We start from the raw sequence: 26543 nt of genomic DNA on the forward strand, positions 1-26543 counted from the left end.
TTTAATTTATTTTTAAGGGGAAATTTATTATTTTAAAAATTTTCACCTTTATTTTAGATACAGGGGTGTATGTGCAGGTTTGTCACATGGGTATATTATGTGATGCTGAGGTTTCAGGTACAGATCCTATCAGCCAGGTAGTGAACATTATGCCCAATAGTTAGTTTTACAAGCATTACATGCCTCTCTCTACCTTTAGTAGTCCCCAGTGTCTATTGTTGCCATCTTTATGTCCTTGTGTTCCCAGTGTTTAGCTCCCAGTTGTAAATGAGAACATGTGGTATTTGATTTTTTGTTTATGCATTAATTTACTTAGGATTATGGCCTCCAGCTCTATCCATGTTGCTGCAGCATAGATGCAGCTATGGTTCAGTTTATTAAAAATGTTCCTGGCTAGCTCTAGTGCTTAGAATGAAAATGCATTTTCCAGTATTAACATTGATTTCCTTTCCCCTACTACTGCATAGGGACTTCCTGGTGACCGAGGGCCTCCTGGACCTCCAGGGATACGTGGTCCTCCAGTAAGTAACCTAAAGTGCTTTAGCATCATTTAATGTAAGTTGGTATTGGTACACAGTATCCCATGAACCAATGTGAAACTATTTTTGTGTATACAGGGTCCTCCAGGTGGTGTGAAAGGTGAGAAGGGTGAGCAAGGAGAGCCAGGCAAAAGAGTAAGTGATGTAACTGCTAATATTCTTTGCAAAAAATTCTAAGTGTGTGTGTGTGTGTGTGTGTGTGTGTGTGTGTGTGTGTGTGTCTGTGATTTTATTCTTTCTTCCTACATATTACTTCCATTGTTTCAAAATATCACTACTGAGGTTATAATGTTGATATCTAAAATGCCTGCTTAATGTAGTCCAAGCCAGGAATAAAGCTTGTTATAGTCTTTAACTTTGTACTTCTTAACTAACAAATGTATGTTGTTGCCCTATCATTTCTTCGTATCCTATAGGGTAAACCAGGCAAAGATGGAGAAAATGGCCAACCAGGAATCCCTGTAAGTAGATAAGATTCTTTCCCCTGCAAAACTGGAAACATTTATTGTTGGTATAACATATGGTGGTAGAGAAGCATATGACAAAGAGTGTGGGGTCTGGAAATAGTTTAAATGAATGGAAATTATACAGCCTATGTCTTCTGAATATAATTTTTAATTTTTAAAAATTATTTAAAAAATTTTTTTTGTGAGTACAGAGTAGGTGTATATATTTATGAGGGTACATGAGATGTTTTGATATAGGTATGCAATGTGAAATAAGAACATCATGAATAATGGAGTATTCATTCCTTCAAGCATTTATCCTTTGCATTTCAAACAATCCAATTACACCAAATATAAATTTGAGGTTCCTCTATTTTTTAAAGTCAGATTTATTGAGATATAATTTACATACAATGAAAGGAACCATTTTTACTATACAGTTTGTGTTTTGACAAACACATACAGTTGTGTCACCATCACCATAATCAAGAACACTTCCATCACCATTAGAAGTTCCCTCATACTCTTTTGTAGTTATCCCCTCACTATTCCCCTTTCCCAAGCTCCTGGTAATAACTTATCTTTTGTCAATCCCTTTAATTTTGCCTATTCCAAAATGTCAGATACATTGAATCATATTGTAGGTAGTCTTTTGAATCAGGATATTTTCACATACCATAATATATTGAATTGTGTATCAGTTCATTCCTTTTTATTGCTAAATAGTATTTGATAGTTTGAATATACCATGGCTTGTTTATCTGTTTACCCATTGAAGGATATTTCGGTTGCTTCTGGGTTTTGGCCATTATGAATAAAAGTATTATAAATATTCATATGCAGTTTTTTGTGTGTGTGAACACGTTTTTCCAGTAAAAGTTTTGGCAGATAATTATTCTACTTACTACCGAAAAGGAGGGTGAGAAAAAAAATATGTGAGTCCAAGAACATTATTTCAAGCAGCTTCAGTATCAATAGTATGCACAGTAAGCAAGAGTTTTTAAAGGACAGATATATTATTTGATGAAATTTGTAAGTTATTCCAAGGGAAAGGGATAAACAAGACAGGTTAGAATTACTAAATTCAAATAAATTGGTTTCAGGATATTTTACTAAACAGGCAATCCTCAACTTACAATCTCTAGTTCAAAAATATTTTGTATTATAAAATAACAAGAGGCAAATTCAGGGCCTTAGTTCCTGGCTTCTTTTGGAACAATTGGTCTTTGTCTTGATTCAGGCAGCTGTGATATTCAACAATTGCCTCTTAGTGTTTTCAACAAATGGGGGTTGGGGGTAGGGAGTCTGTTCTCTTGTTCTCTGTTTGCACTGGGATAGCCCAAGTCGGGTCAAATAAAGAGAGCCTTGCAAGTAGTCTTCTTTTGAACCACCAGACAGATCAAATAATGATAATTCTCTGGGAATGGGGCTTTGAAGGCGCTCCAATCCTGTTCTTTCCTCTCCAGTTGCTGATAGGCTGCTGGTTTTCACCTTGATTGTGAGGAGAGGTGATGGGAATAGAGCAATTTTAAATGCCACAAAGTCCTGAGTTCTCACCAAGATTCAGCCTTTTTTTTTCCCCCTGAGAAAACACTCCTTGAATTGCTGCAAGGTTTGATTAAGTTCTGAAAGTTAATTCTGACTGATCATTTTTGCCAGTATTCTCATTGCTTCTATGGAGAAGAGGATATTTGGAGATTCCCTAACCCCACCATTTGTGCTGATGTCACCCTGTCCTCTATGTTTTAAAGGGTTTGCCTGGTGATCCTGGTTACCCTGGTGAACCTGGAAGGGATGGTGAAAAGGTAGGAATTTTAATACTTTGAAGTAACTGGTTTAGTCTTGTTAAAATAATCCCTTTGTTCCCCAAGCTTGAGTAATAAATGTAAAAAATCTACGTAACTAGCTTCTATGTTCAAAATATGTCTTCTTCATCTTTTGCCCATTTTTCTTTTATACCACACATGCTGAATTTTCTTCCATTGCCATAAATCACAGTCCATGTTGCAGAAATAGATTAAGCATTGTTTAACTTTAGCATTTCCATTGTGAAAAGTCATTGCCTTTACTTTGAGCATGTATCGGCAAAACTTTTGTTTTCCACAGAGAATTCAGCACTACTTTAGTGAGGTCCTCTTACTAAAAAGGCTTATAGCTGTGAATGTAGAGTGTTGCCACTAAACATTTCCATTCTGTGTGCAATTATTGTCTGTAAGTCTGTAGCTAATTCTTTGTTGTATTTTTTTTCTCCCTACTGGGCAAATGCAGCCTGACTGAGGTCATTTATTTAGTTACCTATTTCCAACTGACTTTGAAAGAAGGTATGAAGCACACTATTACCAGACTTTTAGCAGGTCACAAAATAACCAGTCATCTAATCCTTCTGGTCATTAATTGCTTTGTACCAAAAACAAACTGAAAACTTTTTTTGTTTTTTAGGCAAGGAGGGAAAAGCATTACAAACTTGAAAGTACCCAGAAGGCACATATTTTAATGGTGGTCTATTTCCAAATTAGATCCAAGTTCTAGCATGGCTTAAAAGGCACAGTTAGAATAAAGGGAAGGCAGTAGAAAATACTCAGAGAAAATGATTTTTTGTCCAGTAGTATTTGTATATAGATGGATGGCTTCCATGAACAAGTCTAGAGCCAGAATAGAAACATGAAAAAGATCATCCTTGTGTCTTGGCCAGTAGTAGAGTAACATTTTAATATTAGATACTTTGGTTTTAATGCTGTTGTAGCTGCTAGTCAAGGATAAAAGTTTTATCTGAACTTGTCTTTCATTAGCTTCTAAGAGGAAGCTCACCAAAAGAATTCAGATTTACTAGCTATTACTAATGATATTTTAGTCCATCACCTCTAAAATATCTGTCACTAATAGAAATGGCACTACATTTGTGTCCTTGACTAGTTTTATGAGAAGAAACATGGCTAAATGTAAAACAATGTAATTTTTTCATTGATGCTAGTGCTACAATTTTTTTCTATTTTCTTCTTTATAGAGTATTTGTAGTTTTCTAGAAATAGGAACCTTAAAATCAAAGAATATTACAACTAGAAATGCCTTAAAACTCTGGTTCAAAATCTTTATTCTTTGTATATAAACCAGAGAAGTTAATTAACTTGGTCAAGATTATATAGCTAGTAAATCTGAGAAGCGTCACAGGTTAGGCTTAGCTCAGAATTGTTTCATAACTTCGTGTTACATTTCTCATATGAGATATTTTATGATTGATTTCTGGGTCTTTATGAAAAGTTTATCTTATATTCTTGAGGATGTTGATGTTTTCATGTGAATTGTACTAACCAATTTTAAAATTGCATTGAACAGGGCCAAAAAGGTGACATTGGCCCACCTGGACCTCCTGGACTTGTAAGTTTTTTTTTTTTTAACATCTTCATTTATGAAATTTATTAATGCATTATCATTTTTGTGCCTTACATACCCCCTACTTTTTCTTCATAGAACACAAAATTTCAAGCCATTGTCAACTTCTACTGGCTTAAAAGTCTTTACATCTAAAAACTTCAGTAGTGTTGACCTCAAGATCTTTGTATTGTTCTGCCTGTGCATTACTTCTGCGTGGTAAAGGTCTAAAATTTTGACATTGGGTTGTTTTGCCTCATGATTGGCAAATCATTTTTCAAGCAACCAGCAGGTGGTGCAAGTGTTGCTTACAAAGATTCAGTTAAAAAAAAATCATGACAAAACTTGGGGAAGTTAGGGCGTGGGAGGATTGGTCCTTTTCCCTGCAGAGCTCAGGGGAAAGATAGATTTAGTCTTAATAGGTTTTCTCAATTTGTAATTGTCTGATTCACACCTCTTTCTTTCCTGAGTGTGTGCTTTATAGGGACTTTTAATAACATGTGTAGGAAGCTGCTTTACGAAAGAATAATTGGGGGGGGGCTACAGATTTTCTGTCATGTTTGTGTTCACTATGAAATTTAAGTCAAACAGACTTCCAGCCTTATTAAGAATAAAATATCATTGCTGAGGTTTAACATATTGGTTTCTCTTTGGTTGAAATTTAGTAAGCGTTTTGACTGCAAACTGCTTTGAAGCCACAACAGTGCAAATGTTGTAAAACTTATATGTCCAGACATGTTAGTAACATTTATTTTATTCTTATTATCCATAGTGAGTCTCAGTTATTAATACTTAAGACTATACTAAATCTAATGAGGATATACTTAAAGAAGATCTTAGATATTTTTTATTCACTTTCATTTTAAAATCAGTTTCAGTTCTCTGAGAAATAATCTCTTTATAAAATGAGAAGATAAAATTTTAATAAATATCAGAAGAAATGGAAATTTTGAGAAGACAGTCCTATTTAGCAGCCCAGTTTCCCTTTTGAACCACTATTCTGATTCTAGATCCCACAACTTTTTGTCTCCTTTTGTGTGAATATTTCTTATATCCATCCAATTGAGACAGGATGAAATATCACACTGCTATTAGGTGTTGATTTGTACATTAGACTGACAATATCTTAAACCTGAAGTTCATTTACCTTTATAGGTCTATAAGAATTTTTAAATATTTAGTTTATTTAATATGAAGCATTTTAGAGAATACTTAATGAGTTACAAGAATACAGAGTAAAAAGGAATTATTAGTTGATTGAGTTTAGTAAATAAAAGATGGGATTTCGTTAATTTTTTTGGCATATAGTAGATATATATATATATATATATATATATTTATTTATTTATATATGGGAAGTTTTCTTTTATAAAGAAAAAAATAAATGTGTGTTAATAAAGGGAAAGATTGGGGAAAGGCATTACAGATATTTGGAATGGAATATGCAAAGACATAGATAAGAATGTGCAAGTTGAATGAAATGGTTAGAATCAGACTTCACTATAATAAAAATTTATTGTAACGAATAATAGGAGGTGAAATAGGTGAGAGAGGTATTGGAAGAGAGAAGTGACTTTACAGTTCAGGATTAAAAGTAGCAGCAGTTATAGTATAAAAGTAGTAAGCAATTTTGAGTCCTTAAACAGAATAGTTAACAAAGACACACACAGATGGTTTTTGAGGAAGCATATCCTAACAATAGATTGGAATTAAGGGGACAAGATCAGAGGTGCTTCTGGTAGTCCAAGTGTGAGTTGACGATATAGCTGTGGCAACAGGAATCAAGGGGGCAAATTGGAGAGACATTTTCTGTAAAGAATTGTCAGGCTTAGGAGATTGGAATGAAGTAAATGTGAATTATAGGAGAAGAGATATCAAAAACACTTAGTTTTATAAGCCTTGGGCTCAGGAACATGGTAATGTTGTTACTGGTATTGGACATTTTCTAATCAGTTGGAAGATAGGAGTGATACAGAATGTGACTCATAATCTATGCAGTAGTCTTAAGGATTGTTCATTTGAGCACTGTGAAATCGATGACTTTGCAATCATATGTAGCTGCCAGAATATTTTCAGGAGAATAAGCTTTTTCGTCTTTGCATTTCTTTATTTGTTTTCTTTTGTAATAAAGGTAATTACTAGACCTGGAACTGGTATATCTATAGGAGAAAAAGGAAACACTGGGTTGCCTGGCTTGCCTGGAGAAAAAGGAGAGCGAGGATTTCCTGGAATACAGGGTCCACCTGGCCTCCCTGGACCTCCAGGTAAATGAGATTGCATTTATGGCCTTGTGCTTATAGCAACCTTACTAATAATCCATGTATACTTTTTATCAGACTAGTTCCATGGTAAGCATGGAAGTAGAAGGCACAAGTCCTTTTTAATTGACAGATACTTCCCAATTCTTACTATACCTTCTCTCACCATATTACTCACTTGTACTTTAAAAAAGCCCAAGTGAACAGTGTCCTTTAATCCTAAGATTCCCATTTCTACATTTTATTTTTATTGATACATAATTCTACATGTTTATAGGAAAAGTTATATTTTTATCCATGGGTACCATGTATAATGATCAAATCAAGGTAACTGGAATATCCATTACCTCAAGCACTTATCTTTTCTTTATGTTGGGAACATTCAAAATCGTGTCTTCTAGCTATTTTGAAATATACAGTAAGTTATTGTTACCTGTTGTGAATCTACTGTGCAACCAAACACTGAAACTTATTGCTTCTATCTAACTGTATGCTTGCACCCATTAACCAAACTTTCTTCATTTCCCCCAACCCTTCCCAGCCCCTAGTAACCATCATTCTACACTCTACCTCCATGAGATCAATGTTTTTTGTTTTTGTTTTTGTTTTTTTTTACATATGAATGAGAACATGAATTTGTATTTGACTTTCTGCGCCTGGTTTATTTCATTTAACATAATGTCCTCCAGGCTTATCCATGTTGCTGCAAATGACAGAATTTCATTCTTTTTATGGCTGAGTAATATTCCATTGTGTATTTATACCACATTTTATTTATCTGTTCATCCATTGCTGGACATTCAGGTTGATTTCATATCTTGGCTATTGTGAATAGTGCTGCAATAAACATGGGAGTGCAGATATCTCTTTGAATTACTAATTTATTTTCTTTTGGATATTTACCCAGACATGAGATTGCTGGAACATACGGTAGTTCTATTTTTAGTTTTTTGAAGAAACGCCATACTTTTTTTCATAATGGTTGTATTAATTTGCGTTCCTACCAACAGTGTATGAGAGTTCCCTCTTCTCTGCATCCCTGCAGCATCTGTTATTTTTTTTAATTTTGTTATATATTTTGTTTTTTTTTTTGTCTTTTTTGATGATAGCCATTTTAACTGGGGTACATTTTATTATTGATAAATGACACCAAACAATTTTGTGATTTAATAGGTGAATCATCACACTTTTCATGCTATTAGGGAAGGAGATGCTCCCCGAGTAATGCCCTGTATGAAAATGTCAAGCAGCATTACCCACCTAAAATTTCAGAAACACCTAGCTAGAAATCTCCATGGTGATCTTGTTATACAATAAAATCTTAGAGCTCAATCCTGAGTTTTATATTATTCCCTTTGAATACACACAGTGTATTAGAACATTTCTAATTTGTCTACAAACTGAGTACTGCCCTTACCCAGAATGTTTATTTGGATGTTCTCTGAAATAGGGTAATATTAGTGATTTGTGTAAAATTTGCAAATGCATGTAGTACAGTATCTGGCACATATGCATATTCAATAAATTATTCTTTCTTTTCCTTCAAAAATATGTAGCTAATGAAATACTAAAGTGGTGAGATGAGTGATACTCAGTGATCTTTCTCAATAGAAAGAAAATAAATATAGGTTCCATTATGTTCTAAATATGAACTAATCTCAAGATAGTGAACTCGAGATAAAGAATTATCTCAGGATGCAGTAAAATAGATATGGAGCGGGGAAGTATGAAAGAAAAGTTAAGAGGTATGAAGAATAAACATAGAAGCTTCAAAATTATCTCATGAGGGAGGTCAAGGAGGAGAGAATGGGACAAGAGGCAGCATTTGAAAAAAAATAATGGTTGAAAACATCTGTCGATTAAAAAACACATACATCACTATGAAAAAGCTCATGAAGCACTAAGCAAGAGTAAAATACTAATAATGCAAAAGCCCATAACCAAACATGTTGTAGGGACATTTCAGAATTCAGTGATAAAAAGATTTGAGGAAAAAAAGGCAGATCACCTGCAAAGCAGTGAGTCAAGGTAAGATAATGGAACACATTTTCAAAGTGATAAGGACAAATTACTATGAATTAGGGATTCTGTATTACTCTAAACTATCATCCTAGTATGAAGATGAAATACATAGAAAGTTTAATACCTTCAGACTGTCTCTGAAATAGTTACTAGCGGTTTTGCTCTAAAGAGAATAAAAGGAATTCTGGATAAAATGAGAATAGTGGTAGGATGCAAGAACCACAGCTTAGAAAATATATTAGTAAAGCATATTAAGTCTAAATCAGTACTGGTCATTTTGTAAAAAGATATTTTAAGTAACAACTTGGAACTATAATTGTAAACATTATTTACATGTGATGCATAGATGCAGAGAGAATAAAAAGAAGTGTTTTTTGTCTTGTTAGGGAAAGATAATATAAATCTTGTTAATTGTATAAGTTTTTAGAAATATATAAGTTTAGGTAAATAGATTAAAACATTAATAGTAGCCACTAGAGAAGACTAGAAATGAAATGTATAACTTACCTACCAATTGAAGAAAGAAAATGACTAAAAATCTCATATATAGTATAAGCTAGGATTGGGGCAAAATAAACAAAGACAAACCTGGGTAAATAGAAAATAAAATTTAAGATAACAAAAAGAAGTTAAAAATAAGTCAGGAACTCCAACAAATTTGAAAGAACTGAACACTGATTAAAAGACACTGACTAAAATAAAATTGAAATTAAAAATACCTATATATAGTGCACAATAGACATATCTAAAGCAAAGTGACAGAGATAATCTGAAAAAATGCAATATATATATATTTGGCAAATGCTATAAATAAAAAGGCCAGTTTAGCAATTCTAATATAGTATGAAATACAATTAAATGCAAAACTTGAAACTATAAAAATACTAGAAGAAAATGCAGGAAAAACTTTTCTGGACATTGACCTAGGCAAACAATTTATGACTAAGACTTGAAAAGTAAATGCAATCAAAACAAAAATAGACTATTGGCGCTTAATTAAACTAAAGAGCTTCTCACAACAAAAGAAACAATCAGTGGAGTAAATAGCCTAAAGAATAGGAGAAAATATTTGTAAACTATGCATCTGACAAAGGACTAATATCCAGAATCTATTAATGCAAGGAACTTAATAAGAAAAAAATATGACCCCATTAAAAACTGGGCAAAAGACAGGAACAGAACACTTCTTAATATAAGACATACATGTGGCCAACAAACATGAAAAAATTCTCAATGTCACTAATCAGCAGATAAATGCAAATTAAAATCACAATGAGATACTAACTCACACATTAGAATGGCTATTATTAAAAAGTCATAAAATAACAGATTTGAGCAAGAATGTGGAGGTCATACTTATATATTGTTGGTGGTAATTTAAATTAGTTCAACTACTGTGGAAAGCAGTTTGGATTTCTCAAAGAACTGCAAGTAGAACTACTATTCCACCCAGCAATCCTACTACTGGGTATCTACTCAAAGGAAATCATTCTACCAAAAAGATACTTGCACTCATATATTCATTGCAATAGTATTCACCATAACAAAGTCATGGAATCATCCTAAGTATTCATCAGAAGTGGATTGGATAAAGAAAATATGATACATGTGCACCATGGAATACTATGCAGCCATAAAAACAATGAAATCATGTCCTTTGGAGCAATATGAATGCAGCTGGTGGCCATTACCCCAAGTGAAATAACTCAGAAATAGAAACCCAAATACCACCTGTTCTCAATTAGAAGTGGGAGCTAAACAATAGGTATGCATGGACATAATAGACATAGGAGGCTCCAAAAGTGAGGGGATTGAAAAGCTATCTATTGTGTACATGGTCACTATTTGGGTGATGAGCTCACTGGAAGGCTAAATGCCACCATCATGTAATATGTCCCTGTATTAATAACAAAGCTGCGTATGTACTTCCTGAATCTAAAATAAAAAAAGACAGACATTTCATATGGATAAATAGATAAATCATATCACAATGATTTAAAATTTATGAATCCTTAGGTATCTAACAATATAACTTTGAATGTATAAGTGAAAACCGATAGCCTATAAGAAATAAACTGGCAAATTCCCAACATATCAAGTAGGTGAAAAATAAGGACATAAATGATTTGAGCAACACAATCAAGGTGTATATATGGGGGAAAGAGAAATACTTTATGTGCAGCAGAGAATATACATTCTATATAAACATGCATGGAATATTTAAAGAAATTCACTCTATTAGAACAAAAAATAAATATTTAAAAATTACATGCATGTCATTCTTTGTGATTACAGTGAAATAAAATGAGAAATTTACAACAAAATCACCAAAAATGTTTACAATTGTATATTAAGAAACAATATAAATAACTCTAGACATAGAAAAGAAACAAATGGAAATGACAGACTACAATCCCAGACAACGATGAAAGCACCTCATGTCAAAACTCATTGAACGTAGCCAAATCAGTACCTTTATCAAAATGTTAGAAAAACTAAAATGAAAAGACTCAAGTTTTTGAAAAAAGAAACAAGCCGAAATAGAAGGAAAAACTTGATGAAGGTAAAAATAAAAATTAATAAATAGAAAACAAACTAAGAAAATGTAGTTAAATAGGGAAAATAAAAGATGATATTTTGAGTTGAGAAGAGTTTGAAATTAACAAAACTTGGCAAATACAATCAAGATAATGATAAAAAAACAAATGCAATCAGTAAAGAAAAAGTATCACAATTAAAATATTAGAAGAAAACTATAAATAGGTGTTAAAATATTTTAAATTTGGATGAAATATAAATTTATCATCAAACAGGAAACAAATTAGTTAAAATTGTTTTGAGAAAGTAGGAAACCTCAGTAGATCAATTACCATAGAAGGTTTTGAAATTTTAAAGATCTCCATGAAAACACATTGGTTGTATGGGTGGTTTTATCATTTTACAAATGAATTCTACCAAGTTGTCAAAGAACAGATAATGCCAAAATGTTAAACAATTTTCAGAGCATTAAAAAAAAGTCAGTTTAATAGCATTGATACTAAACCACCAAGGAGATAACACTAGAAATAACCCAGTTTAATTTATGAATGTAGAAGCAATAATCCTAAATATTCAGAAGCATATTAAATTGTATGATATTATGATCAAGTAGATTTTACTCCAAGATTGCAAGGATGGTTTGAGGTTACTATGATTGACTACATTGACAGAGTAAAAGAGAACAGGCCAATAGATGCAGAAAAATCAGTCAATAAAATTCGATACCCATTCATTTTTAAAAGAAAGCTAAACCACTTAAATTAGAATTAAAAGAGAATTACCTTAACTTGATGAAGCTATCACAAAGCATGACATTTCCTGTACAGTCCTGATAATGTACAGGAAATGTCATGCTTTGTGATGAATCGTCAGGAACATTTTTATTCAAGTCAGAAATGAGATAAAGATACTTAGAGTTATCAATGCTGTTTGTCCTGAAAGTGGAGATCCTAGCTCATGCACTAAATCTGGAAGAAAAAATAGTTGTAAGAATGAGGAAAAAGCCCAAATTTTGGTTATTCAGAGACCATCTGATTATCTACTAGAAAACTTTAAAAAATCAATTGACAAATTATGAGAACTTAAAGAGAATATGTGTGCAAGATGGCCAGATCTGAGTAGCATACTTAATTTGCCTCCCTCTTCACCAGCAAACATACAAGAGAAAAAAATATGCTTCACAATAATAATAGTATTAAAATTCACAGTAGTTATAAAGCAAACCCATAAATAACCACAATAAAACACGTATAAGACTTCTCTGAAGAATTTTGTAAATTATTATTAAATAATATAAAATTGCTAAATAAATGGAGAGATAAACTTAATTATTACTCAGTGTGAAAAACCAAAATTACAAACAGTTGATTCTACCAAAAAAAATGTTTAAATTCAATTAATTCCATTCAGAATTCCAACTGGATTTTGAAATTGAAACTGACATCTTGATTCTAAAATTTATTTAGAAAAGTAAATTTGTAAGTGTAGTGAAGGTGGTTTTAAAAATGATCAAAGAGAAGCATATTTTCCTTAGCAGTTTTTAAAACATTATAAAGTTGTAGTAACTCAAAAGTGTTCTATAAGTGTTCCTTAGCAGTTTTTAAGACCTTATAAAGTTGTAGTAATTAAAAAGTGGTGATTCATGCAGCATGAATCACCAGTATAACAGAAGAATGTCCAGACACAGAGCCGTTCATATGGGCATTTTGAAATATCTTTTTTCTTGCTAAGGAATTTCTGGTATTTTTAAGATTATAAGATAATAGTGTCAAAGGATGGGGTTACTAGTAATTTCCAAAAGGAATAAAGCTACTTTAAATTATTATTTCCTACCCTCAAACTGTTAGTTATATTCTTTGAAGCTTTTCAACCTTTTTTCAGACTTTTCTTATAGAAAAAGAAAAACATAACACAACCAGAATTATATGTTAAAGGAAAATCTTATTATCCAATGTCGCAATGAAAACTAAAGTAACATCTCTAAAATGAGATCATTTTGATCCCTTTTTTGAATTTTAGGGGCTGCAGCTATGGGTCCTCCTGGCCCCCCTGGATTTCCTGGAGAAAGGGGTCAGAAAGGTGATGAAGGACCACCTGGAATTTCCATTCCTGGACCTCCTGGACTTGATGGACAGCCTGGGGCTCCTGGGCTTCCAGGGCCTCCTGGCCCTCCTGGCCCTCACATCCCTCCTAGTAAGCTATATTATTCTCCTATTAAGTTCTATTTTTGTTTCTGTTTATTTTGTTTCTAAGTAAATCTAGCTAAAGATTGTCCTCATTTGTTGCATTTCTGATATCTAAGAAATTCTACTACTGCTTCTATTTTTGGTTTTTGGTGGTTCTTGGATGTTTACATTTGCTCTTCAAATAGTATTTATCAGCAATGTCATATTTTTCTTTTGCTTATAGTTACTTGAATTTCTGCAGAGAAGTAACTGAAAATAGGTCTTTTTCTAACTGGTCAGGACTTCTTTTTGTTTAATCCTCTGGATACTTCAAAACAATTAGCTTGCTGTCCTTTATCTTATTCAGGTGATGAGATATGTGAACCAGGCCCTCCAGGGCCCCCGGGATCTCCAGGCGATAAAGGACTCCAAGGAGAACAAGGAGTGAAAGGTTTTGATCTCCAAATATATTCATTTCTTCATTTTTTTCATTCTTTCAAATCATCAGCAAAATACCCTGTATTCTCTGTCACACCTTAGCCACTGACTCCCATGGTCATACTCCAACACCATCTCATTACTAATAGTGTTATACTTACATGACGTTGGTTTCATGCATCCCATTTTTTGGATCACTCTCTTCTTTCTAGCTTGCTACCACTAGTAACCTGACTCCAGCAATACTCCAACCCCACTGAAACCTAGCAACTTTGACTAACACTCAACTTTTTGATGTCCTTTATTACCTCTTAACCTAACTTAAATTCCATGATCAATCACTGTAATCAATTCAATTCATAAATCCATGATTCCTTTGCCCTTCTCTCACTTAATTGTACTCACTTGTACCAAAAGCATAGTCCAAATTTTTACGTTTTCTGAGCCTGCACTTTATCTTCTCTTTTCAAACTTTTAACAGTTTCTCCCCTTTTCTGACTTTGCTTCCTTCTTAACTGACCAGTTAAAGCAATAACAAGCAAACTTTGACTGATCACCACCACCATATTTACTTACCTACTTGCATCTGTGCCCATGTAGTCTCCCTTCTTGCCTATTGCTGTTACTGCTCCTATCTAAAGCCAGTTATTCTATTTATACAATAGATCTCATTCCCTCTTATTTCCCCCAAAATTGTTTTCTAGAAAGTTTTGTCTCTCCCACATCACCAATTTTTTCCTCTCTGCTCAATCATTCCAGGAGCATACAAATAAGCTTTATTCACCTGTCTAAAAAGTAGGGCAATCCTGCATTCCCTGCCAACTGCTTCTCTGTTTTTCTATTCCCAATTGCAACAAAACTTCCTGAGAATTTTCTGATCATTACTTATAGGTATTCTCCTCTTGTTTTCTCTTAAACATACTCCAAACAGGATTTCATCCTCCCTTCCCCTAACTCACCACTGCCTACCACTCCACAGATGCTGGTCAGTCACCAGCAGTCTATTATCCTGATAATCAAAATGTCAGGTCTGTCCTTTTTCTGCTGGCTTTTTGCCTTCTTTAAACACTTTCATCCCTTGGCTTTCAGTACATTACATTTCCTGTTTTCTTTCATACCTCTCTGGTGTACATATATGTGTGAGTGCAAGTAGGTGTATCCATGTAATTAGCATCTAAACCAAAATATAGAATGTTTTCAGGACCCTGGAAGACTCTTGTGCTCCCTGCTTAGTATCCCCCAAAGGTAATCACTATTTTATCCTCTGACATACATTAATTTGCCTAATCTTGAACTTTGTATGCATAGAATTATACTGTATGAGCTCTTTTGTGTCTGGTTTCTTTCGTTAAATATATGTGAGATATATCTACATTTTTGTTTGTTACAGTATTTTTCCACCATTCTTTGGGTTTCCCCTGCATGTTACCTCAGTATTCTAACGTTGGTGGACATTTAATCTGGAGCTATTGTGAATAAAGCTGTCATAAATATTCTTGTACATGTATTTTTTGTAGGACATAAGCACTAATTTTTGTTGGGGATATACCTAGGAATTGAATTGTGGGGTTATAGGGTAGGTGTAGGTTTTGTTTCATATTACCAAACTGTGTTCCAAAGTTATTTTCATTTGCATTTCCCTAATGACTTGATTATGAGCTACTCTCTTATGGTTTTTATATTCTCTTTTATAAAGTGCCTAACCTTATTGTTAATGTGATTATTGGATATATGTATTACAACTATCTTCTCTTTTATTAACTTTTGTTTAACAAAATTTACTAATTAAATGAAATCAAATTAATTAATGTCCTGTTTTATTGTTAGCACTTTTTATGCTGTTTTAGAAATCTTTGTTTATCTCAAAGGCCTGATGATATTCCTCTGTGTTTTCTTCTATACACTTTATTGTTTTACCTTTCACATTTTCATCTTTGATCTATCTTCATTTAGTTTTTGTGTACAGTTTGGAGTAGGGATCAAAGTTCATTTTTCCCATATGGATATCCAGTTGAGTCAGTACTATAGAACAAAATATCATCAGTTACCCCAGTGAATTGCATTAGCACTTTTTTGTAGATTATATGACCATATATGTCTAGGTCTGTTTCTGACTGCTCTATTCTGTTCTGTTGTTTCATTAGTATCTCCCTGCACCAATATCATGCTATCTTAATTACTGTGGCTTTATTATAAATCTTGGATATCCTAGGTTCTTTGCATTTTTATATGCACCTTAGAATTATCTACCCAACTTTCAATTTAAAAATGCTTCAAGGTTCAGTCCTTGTTCTTTTCTATCTAAACTCATTTATTCAGTTTCGTGACTGTTACTACCACCTAATTGTCAATGACTTACAAACTTATGTCTCCTATCCAGATATAACTCTTTTCCTCTAGATTTGTATATCCACTTGCCTAGTCAACATTTTGAACTTGATATCCTGATCAAATTGAAGTGCTGACCTCCTCCACCTCCTCCGCATAGTTGCTCCACTCACATCTTATGCTTCTTACTTAAAAAGCAGGCCATGTTAGCCTCCTAAGTGCTCATGCTGAAGACACTGGAGTCATCCTGGATTCCCCTCTTCTTTTGTATTTCATATACGATCCATGAGAACATCCCATTGGCTGTACTTTCAGATATCTAACCAGTTCTGATCATTTTCATTGCAGTCACTCTGGGATGAGCTACCACTATCTCTCTCCTAGATGACTGTAACAGTAGCCACTTAAGTGGTTACCCTGTTTCCATCATTGCCTTTAGAGGCTATTAACATAGCAGCTAGAGTCATCCCTTTAAAACTTAATATAGCATGTTGCTTTTCTGTTTAATTTTTTTCTACTAGATTTTCATTTCACTTACAATAAAAACGACAGCCTTTATGTTTCTTGATATGCCATTCGCTATAAACTCTAAACTTTCTGACCTTGTTCCCCTCCTCATTCTGCTCTATCAATCTGATCTGCTTGTTGTTCCTTGTATATACCAAATATGGCTATTCTTTCTGCTTGGAATGTTCTACACTCATTAAGCACATGCCATGTCCTTTAAGTTTTATCATATATCAACTTCTCAATCAAGTCTATCCTGACCATTCTATTTAAAATTGCAACCCCGTCTTCCCTGGCATACCCAATACCACGTAACTAGCTCTGTTTTTTCTATAAAAACATCTTTGAAAGTATATTAAATATTTCATACATATTTAATTTTTTTAGACAGGGTCTTGCTCTGTCACCCAATCTGGAGTGCAGTGGTACAATCACAGCTCACTGCAGCCTCAATCTCCTAAGGCTCAAGCAATCCTCCCACCTCAGCCTCCTGGCGAGTACAGGCATGCACCACCATGCCTGGCTAATGTTTGTATTTTTTCTGTAGAGATGGGGTTTCACCATGTTGGCAAGACTGGTTTTGAACTCCTGGCCTCAAGCAATCAGCCTGCCTCAGCCTCCCAAAATGCTGGGATTATAGGCATTAGTGACTGCACCTTGAGTATAGTTAATAATATATTAAAATATTTCATATGTAAAATTTGATAATTTATTTCTTTTATTGATTATTATCCCTTCCCCCTGGTAGAATGTGAGGCATGATGACATGAATTTTTATCCATGACTTTTCTCTTTTTCTCACCAATGTAACACAAACATCTGGAACAGTTTTTGGCACACAGTAAGCACTCAGTATTTTATTTGCCATAAATTGATTCAATATATAGGTTTCTCCAATCACACCATTAAGTGGAAATGCTGTCCCTTAGTGATAACATTTTTAGAACCTACCTATAGAAGGTATATGTACTTCTTTCAGTAACATTTGTTTGTTATTATGATTTCACTAGGTGACAAAGGTGACACTTGCTTCAACTGCATTGGAACTGGTATTTCAGGGCCTCCAGGTCAACCTGGTTTGCCAGGTCTCCCAGGTCCTCCAGGTAAACCATTCTGCCTCAGGGCAGTGTTCTAAATACTTTTTGGCTAGATTTTGTTGATCTTGTACTTTTAGAATGTTGTCAGTTCCTCATTTTATAGCTAGTCACTCATATCTATAAATAATTAAGTATGAAATGCCTCTATTTGTTATCAAATTAATTGTGCTCTTGTTTCTAATACTTGAAGCTACCAATATTTTCTATTAAAACATTTTGGCAATATTATTTCAGGAAATATATCTTCCCCATTTTTCATATGGAGAAGAAAATAACTTATGCAGAGTTAGACTTCTTCCTTCCAGAATACTGGGAGAAAAGTTCATAATGCTCAGCCCCTAAGTATAGTTTCCAGTGGCAGAGCTTCCAGTCACTGGGGACGTATCACATGTTATCATTCAGGAGCAGGGCTTCTATTGGAGTTTAGCAATCAACTTCCAGTATTCCTCTCTTTATATATATAACTAATCTTTCCCCCTTTCCAGTTAAAACTATTTCTGAGATCTGTCAGACTCTCAACCGTTTCATTTAACTGCCCCTTAGGAAATCCCAGTTTTCTCTTGAAATTGCACTTAATGTCTGAGTCTAGGCTGAGAATAGACACCAACTCTCTTACCTTTCTGTCTAGTGAGTCTACTAGGGACACCAATTGCTTTGAAGGTTGGGAATACTTTCAACAAATCTTATAGACATTACTGGACATTAGTAATCTAGCCTTGTACCTCCAGTCTTGTGGTTCTCAAACTTGGGAGTGTATCACCTGGAGAGCGTATTGAAGCCCAGAATGCTGAGCTTCACTCTCAAAGTTTCTGATTCAGTAAACCTGGATGAAGGCTCAACAATCAGCATTTTTAATTAGTAGCCAGGTGGTGATGATGCCACTGGTCCAGGTTTCCATTTGGAAAACGACTGCCTTAGTAATGTTTCCTCTAGTCTTTGGGGTACAAATGTTTCTCATAAACCAAATTTCAGGGAATGACAAACCAGAGATAGGACTGGTAAGGTGTAGGAAAACTGCGTTAAGTCAGAACAAAGATATTCAGACCTTTTCATTATCTTTTTCTACCTTTGGCAATGGGAACGTCATAGGAACCCAGGAAACGTTGTGTATAGTACTTGGTAATTGCAAGATCTGAGAAAGTCTGCTTTGGAGTTGGAACTTTCTTAGGATACAATGTTGTATGTAGCATGAAATGTTAAATTTATTTAAAGGATGGTTATTTCAAGAACATAAAGGGAAAATACAAATGTGACATAAATGGGACTGAATGAGGTTCTTATTTTAAAAACTTGACTTTCTGACTTGATGCTTTCTGTATGAGCTTTGTCAGGAATTCAAGATCAAAGCTTACATTATTGTGTGTGTGTGTGTGTGTGTGTGTGTGTTTGTTAGGATCTCTTGGTTTTCCTGGACAGAAAGGTGAAAAAGGACAAGCTGGAGCAACTGGTCCCAAAGGATTACCTGTAAGTTTTGAGTATATTATAAAACAAAAAGAAGTAGAAGGAACCCATATTACACATTGATTTTCAATTATTCATATGTATGCACACATATAATTTAATTTTTCTATTAAGTTATAATTTATTTGATTTTTTTGACTTTTCCTGACTCCCATGCCTCATTTGATTCAACCCTTTGTACATTAAATGTTATTAGATGGGTTGAAGGGATAAACTGGAGGGAAGAAAGTGTTAGAAAAAAAGAAACTTACTTTCTTTTTCTCTTTCTTCTTTTTCCACTCTTTCTTTTTTTTTCCTTATCCACTTCAGGGCATTCCAGGAGCTCCGGGTGCTCCAGGCTTTCCTGGATCTAAAGGTGAACCTGGTGATATCCTCACTTTTCCAGGAATGAAGGGTGACAAAGGAGAGTTGGGTTATCCTGGAGCTCCAGGGCTTCCTGGTTTACCTGGCACTCCTGGACAGGATGGATTGCCAGGGCTTCCTGGCCCGAAAGGAGAGCCTGTGAGTTGGTTTGATATTTTTGGTTTTGTGATGTTAAATTTTCACTTAAAAATGTTTCCTAAGTTAATTCGAAGGATGGGCCTAGTGCTGAAATAAACAACCAATCAATGCTTAAACCAATGTGACCATATAGTGATGGTACATTGTTACTGACTATGTACGGTTTCTTCACTACTCTTTTCTTTCAGTTGTTTTGTAAACTTATTCTTCCTAACCCATTAATATTGAATAATATTTTCTCTGAATAGGTGGGCAGGAAGCTAAGATGTCAGTATAAGTTTCCCCAACTCTTACCCCCGACATATCTTTCCCTGGGTTTATATAAACCTCATGGCTGGGCATGTGACTCATGCCTGTAATCCCAGCACTTTCGGAGACCGAGGTGGGTGGATCACCTGAGGTCAGTAGTTTGAGACCAGCCAGGCCAACATAGTGAAATCCTATCTCTACTAAAAATACAAAAATTAGCCATGGTGGCACACGCCTGTAATCCCAGTTACTTGGGAGGCTGAGGCAGGAGAATCGCTTGAACCTCGGAGGTGGACGTTGCAGTGAGCCGAGATCACACCACTGCACTCCAGCCTGAAAAACAAGAGCAAGACTCTGTCTCAAAATAAATAAATAAATAAATAAACCTCATAACCAGCAATTTAACTTGTTTTTTCAATATCTATATAGTAAGCTTAGAGATTAGTACGAGTAGATAGCCATGTTAAATGTGACACAGAACTGAAAGATTTAACATAAATGAACAATCTCATTTTGTACATAACACACAGCCCAGGATATTTAGGTAGGAAATGATATTTTATAACGTTATTTAGATTGTGACCTTTCTGACTTACACTAAAATATAAGCGGCATAAAGTCAGAGATTTTTGTCTATTTTTATTTTCTGTTGTATCATCAGCATTTGACACATAGCAGGAGCCCAAAAATATTTGTTGGAGAAATGAGTTAAGTGGAATGACCACACATGCCATCCCATAATACCACTTATTTACATAGCTTTTAAGAACTATTTATGGCTATATCCTTTCCCCAGTTGTATTCAGTACCAAACTAGAGATAGTTGTTGTATCTATATGTTTCTGTATTAAACTTTTCCCTTTTTAGGGTGGAATTACTTTTAAGGGTGAAAGAGGTCCCCCTGGGAACCCAGGTTTACCAGGCCTCCCAGGGAATATAGGGCCTATGGGTCCTCCTGGTTTTGGCCCTCCAGGCCCAGTAGGTGAAAAAGGCATACAAGGTGTGGCAGGAAATCCAGGCCAGCCAGGAATACCAGGTAAGTTTACTTTGGTTGGTTGTTTTGTTTTAAATTTGGTGCTTAAAAACAGAAATTTATTAAGCTTTGGCTACTCATGGCTTCCTTTCCCGAGAGGTGTGTTTCCCTGGCCATTTATATTTGGACTCTTCAGAGCATCTTAGCAAGGGATCACAATGTTTTTTTATAAGGACGTTTCTCTTTAAATTTTTTTCTGTTTCATTGTTATTGTTAATTTTGTTATTTTTAAGTACATGATACATAATGCAAAGTTTAATAAATAACTATAATAGAAACACACATGTAACTACCACACACATCAAAAAATAGACTGTTACCAGCATCCTAGAAACCTTTATCCTTCTCTCCCTGTCATTTCCTAATCATGACCCCCTTCCTCCTCTCTACTGACTTGCCTTTTATATAATTTTCTTCCATAACTTCTCTTTTTTATGGCCTCTGTATGCATTTTTAAACAGAGTATTTTAATTTTGTTTCTTTTTGAACTTCATGTTAATAACATAGGGTGTTTTATTATATTAACTTTTTGTGTGGCTATAGTATATTCATTTTTCTTGCTATATAGTATTTCATTGTATGTATGTTTATGTGTGTGTGTGTTACAGTTGATTGATCCATTCTATTATTAATGGTCAATTGAGTTACTTACAGTTCAGGTCTATTATGAATAATGCTTCTGTGTACAGTCACATAGATAGGTAGATAGATAGATCCCTATATCTCCTTGTGTTCATGTGCTCACACTTCTCTAGGGCAGGAGTTGGCACACTACAGAACTACAGTCCATGGACCACATCCAGCCTACCACCTATTACAAATATAAGTTTTATATGAACACTTCCACAGCCATTCACCTTTGTCTGTGGTTGTTTTTGCACTACAACTGAAGAGTTGAGTAGTTGTTACAGAAACTGTATGGTCCACAAAGCCTAAAGCAGTTACTGTCTGGTCCTTTACACAAAATGCTTACCAATACCTGGGCTAGGGTATGTATTTAAGGTTGGCATTTTCAAGGCATAGGATAAGTGCATCTTCTGCTTGACTGGATAATTACAAACTATAGCCAGACCAATTGTACCAAGTTTTACTACCACAAGCAGTGTTGAAGACTTTACGTTAATTTACATCCTTGGAAACATTTTATATTGTCAGACTTTTACATTGTTGCCGATCTGTTGAATGTGATATTTTGTGTTTTTCTGATTAAAGTTCAGCACCTTCTCATGTGTTTATTGGCCATTTGAATTTGCATTTGTGAAATGCCTAATCAAGTGCTTTGACCAGTTTTATTTTGGATTATTTCTTTTTGTTATTGATTTAGAGGAGTTCTTTATATATTCTGTTTATTAGTGCTTAGTTACCTATGTATTTTGTGAAGAGAAATCTTTACCTATTATGGCTTGCCATTTTTACTCTTTGTATGGTGTCTTCAGTGAGCAGAAATCAACTTTTACGCCATCAAAATTATCAGTCTTTTCTCTCATGGTTAGTGCTTTTTGTGTCATGTTTAGGAAATCCTTTTTTTTTTTTTCTTGAGCTCATTTCAACTTCATGTTTCCTTTAATAAAAAGTAGCTACACTTGAACTTTGCACATAGAAATCCTATGTGTACTTATTAGTTACCAATCCTAAATGTAATTATTCGTTACCAAAAGGAAGTATTTTGCTTGTTAACTACAGTTTGATTTTTTAAGGCTCTTTTGGCTTACATTTGAAAAATATTTATATAGACAACACCTTGTTTTATGGTTTTCCAGAGAAACAGAATCACTAAAATTGATGAACAGATGAGCTGATTAGTTAGATAGATGAGAGCTGATTTATTATGGGAATTGGCTTACTGATTATAGAGGCTGAGAAGTCCCATGGTAGGCCACCTATAAGTTGAAGAACTTGGGAAGCCAGTCTGAATGCATGAGAACCTGGGTGGCTGCTAATGCAAGTCCCAGAGTCTGAAGGCCAGAGAACCTGGAGTTGTGATGTCCAAGGTAGGAGAAGATGGGTATACCAGTTTCAAAAGAGAGAGAGCAGCAAATTCACCTTTTTTCCACCATTTTGTTGTATCCAGTCCCTCAGCTGATTGGATGGTACCCACATACATTGGGTTAGGGTGTATTATCCTTATTCATTTCATGGATTCAAACATCGGCCTCCTTCGGAAACACCCTCACAGACATACCTAGAAAAAATGCTTTGCCAGCTGTCTCAGTGTGTCTTAATCTAGTCATCTTGACACCTAAAATTAACCATCATACATCTTAGATCATGGAAGCCCTTAAGGCTGTCATATCCTTTTTCTTTTTGAAATTTTATCCTTCTGTTTGATATCTTTCTTGAATATATAATGGAAGATTGTTTTCCTTGTGAATTTTTGTTAGTTTATATTTTTCAAAAGATCACTGATAATTTTCTTTTATATTTTTAATTAAAAAGACACCTTTAGTCAAGTAAATGCTTCTCATTTACCACTGATTTACTCTTGTTTTCAGGTCCTAAAGGGGATCCAGGTCAGACCATAACCCAGCCAGGGAAGCCTGGCTTGCCTGGTAATCCAGGCAGAGATGGTGAAGTAGGTCTTCCAGGTATGTGAGCAATTTATTTCAAAGTATCTTCAACACTGATGGCTTTTTTTGAAATGAGTGTTACTCTGTCACCCATGCTGGAGTGCAGTGGCACAATCTCGGTTTGCTGCAGTCTCTGCCTCCCAGTTGAAGCAATTTTCACTGCCTTAGCCAGAGTAGCTGGGATTACAGATGCCAGCCACCATGCTCGGCTAATTTTTGTATAATTGTATTTTTAGTAGAAATGGGTTTTTGCCATGTTGGCCAGGTTGGTCTTGAACTCCTGACCTCAGGTGATCTACCCATCTCAGCCTCCTAGAGTGCTGGGATTACAGGCGTGAGCCACTGCACCTGGCCCTGACAGCTTCTTTCTTTGAATGTATTCCTTTCAATAACTGCTGTTTCTCCATAGGTGACCCTGGACTCCCAGGACAACCAGGCTTGCCAGGAATACCTGGTAGCAAAGGAGAACCAGGTATCCCTGGAATTGGGCTTCCTGGACCACCTGGTCCCAAAGGTATGTTGGAGTGGGTAGCAGGCAGTTACCCATCCCCAAGGTATTTTGGAATGGGTATAAGGGAGGTAGCTTAGCCGATTAGCATGATTTTATTCTTTGATAAAATTCATTCAACAAATAAAATATATTACTTGTATCTTTTTTTTCTGTGTGCTATAAAAAATGTGAATAAAAAGTCACAGTGTATTTTCACTATAAGTTCATTATCTTTATCTAAAACAGTCCAGACAGGAAAACATCTAAATTTTAGATATGCAAAGGTGATACATAAGCTTAAAAATCACAGAAATTATTGCTTTTGTGTTCACCATAGTATTCTCAGGGTTTAGAACAGTTTCTAACACATAGGGTGCACCTGATAGTTATTGAGTTAATGGATTTCTTAAACAGAAAACAGACATATTGCACATGTGTAGCCAAGTAATGTTTTATGCTAAATAATATTCTGTTGATTTATTGAAATTTTTTAGGGCTTATGCTTTAGTTCTGCTTTATTCCTCACAGAGTTTAGTCTCGCAAATGGCAAGAGCACACAGTGGTCTGAGGACAGCTCTTAAATATATCTTTACTCATTTATACCAAATGCTTTCAAAAGTATCAGGTTTGATTTTATGTATATGTATCTATAATAACTGCAGTTATTTTTAGTTCATTTCCAAAATTATATGTTAGGTCCTTTGTCATATTATTGGGCATTCACATGCAAGCAGAAGAAAAGTTCTTGGGCATTTTTGTGTGGGATTCATTCCTTACATTTAGTTCTATCTTATAATGTAATAGTCTTCATTTTCTTCAGAAAAGGCTATCTTCCACATACATTAGTTCTATTTGAAAATAATAGGAATGTAATGTGATTGAGGGGATTGTAAGGCTTAATCCTAAGTCATCATATAGAATGTCATTGTGCTTTTAACATCTTACTATAGTCACTAAGCATGATTAGATAAGGTGAGAATGTGGGTTTGGGAATTTGAATTTTTTTCTTAAAGTGTCTTCTCTTTGGTGGTTAAAAAAATGACTTATCATTTTACAGGATTTCCTGGAATTCCAGGACCTCCAGGAGCACCTGGGACACCTGGAAGAACTGGCCTAGAAGGTCCTCCTGGACCACCCGGCTTTCCAGGACCAAAGGTTGGGTAAATTTTTATTTATTCCTTCTCATTTTCTTATCTCTTCCATCTTCCTTATTTCTAGCTCTCCATTTTGACTCAGATATCATCCCAAGTCCCAAGTCTTCATTATATAGATAAAACAACATATTATACTTCCATTTTAAAAATATTTAACCCAAATAATCTTTAATAATCCAAGAGGTCACATTTGGAGCAAAAAAAAAAAAAAAAATCTGAACCTATTTTTGAGTGGCCAGTTCTTTGATTAGAGAATACAGTCATCCCTTATCTAATGTTAAGTTTTCCTCAGTCAACCTTCAGAAAACTGCTGTGTCATGGCAATTATCATGACTTCCTATATATTTTACCTGTGCTTAATTTATTTAAACCTTCTGTGTTTTGTAATTATTTCTTATTTTTCATGGGAAAAACAGTTAACCATGATACCAGTTCTCATGAGAAAACCACTTCTCTATTGGTTGATTCTTTTTATTAAGAACATTTCCAAATGAAAATAAAAATAAATGAATAATACAATGAACTTTCATTTATCCATCACCCAGATTCAAAATTGTTATGATTTTACAATATTTGCTTTATCTATTCCTTTTTACTTTGCTTAAATATTTTACCCAAATCTCAAAACAGTATCATTTCACTTAAAAATGTGTCAGCATTTATCTCTAAATAAATTGACATTTTATACAAAAATCACAATGTTGTTATCATACTTAGTGAAATGAAAAACTAATTATTTAGAATCATCTAATACTCAGCTTATAATCATATTTCCTTAAAAGGATAGTCTGTTCTTTAATTCATGCTCTTTCAGTTATCTTTTTCTTATCCTGAAACCAGTCCAAATCATTTAATTTGTTTTACTAAACCCTATTTCCCATCCTTCCATATGTTTTCTCCAACATACCAATTACTTTTTTTTTTTTTTTTGAGGCTGGAATGTAGTGGCATGATCTCGGCTCACAAATTATTTTTTATTTAATCATTTTCTCCTTTCCTCCCATGTAAAGAAAAGTATTGTCTTGTATGTTGGGCATTAAATTTTCTGTGGTAAACGATAAGTACCAGAAAAGTCACGGGAGTTTTTGTTGTGTTTTGTCATGTGTATGCTCAAGGGTGAGCCAGGATTTGCAGTACCTGGGCCACCTGGGCCTCCAGGACTTCCAGGCTTCAAAGGAACACTTGGTCCAAAAGGTGATCGTGGTTTCCCAGGACCTCCAGGTCCTCCAGGACGCACTGGCTTGGATGGGCTCCCTGGACCAAAAGGTATGGAGGCTGTCACTACTTCTTAATTTGCTTTTAACTTTTATAGAAATTGACACCTTTGGAAAAGTTTATGGGTGTTAAGTCCAATTAACTGGAAAGCCCATGCTGCCATTCT

General features: G+C 34.6%; 1 protein-coding gene across 4 annotated transcripts in view; it reads left to right on the forward strand.

The window, feature by feature from the left end:
• COL4A5 (collagen type IV alpha 5 chain) overlaps positions 1 to 26543 on the forward strand; it is a 258298-nt gene that overhangs the window by 146158 nt on the left and 85597 nt on the right. For all 4 annotated transcript variants that reach the window (XM_037744956.1, XM_017546470.1, XM_017546471.1 and 1 more), the window contains 16 exons: positions 468 to 521; positions 618 to 674; positions 956 to 1000; positions 2737 to 2790; positions 4319 to 4360; positions 6486 to 6618; positions 13192 to 13365; positions 13705 to 13788; positions 17621 to 17713; positions 19101 to 19171; positions 19478 to 19669; positions 20786 to 20954; positions 23444 to 23536; positions 23928 to 24032; positions 25066 to 25163; positions 26278 to 26428. In XM_037744956.1, coding sequence (XP_037600884.1) covers positions 468 to 521; positions 618 to 674; positions 956 to 1000; positions 2737 to 2790; positions 4319 to 4360; positions 6486 to 6618; positions 13192 to 13365; positions 13705 to 13788; positions 17621 to 17713; positions 19101 to 19171; positions 19478 to 19669; positions 20786 to 20954; positions 23444 to 23536; positions 23928 to 24032; positions 25066 to 25163; positions 26278 to 26428 — 1615 coding nt within the window. The remainder of the gene's footprint in view (positions 1 to 467; positions 522 to 617; positions 675 to 955; positions 1001 to 2736; positions 2791 to 4318; positions 4361 to 6485; positions 6619 to 13191; positions 13366 to 13704; positions 13789 to 17620; positions 17714 to 19100; positions 19172 to 19477; positions 19670 to 20785; positions 20955 to 23443; positions 23537 to 23927; positions 24033 to 25065; positions 25164 to 26277; positions 26429 to 26543) is intronic.

Source organism: Cebus imitator, unplaced genomic scaffold, assembly GCF_001604975.1.
Source record: "Cebus imitator isolate Cc_AM_T3 unplaced genomic scaffold, Cebus_imitator-1.0 Scaffold189, whole genome shotgun sequence".
NCBI classification, from domain to species: Eukaryota; Metazoa; Chordata; class Mammalia; order Primates; family Cebidae; genus Cebus; species Cebus imitator.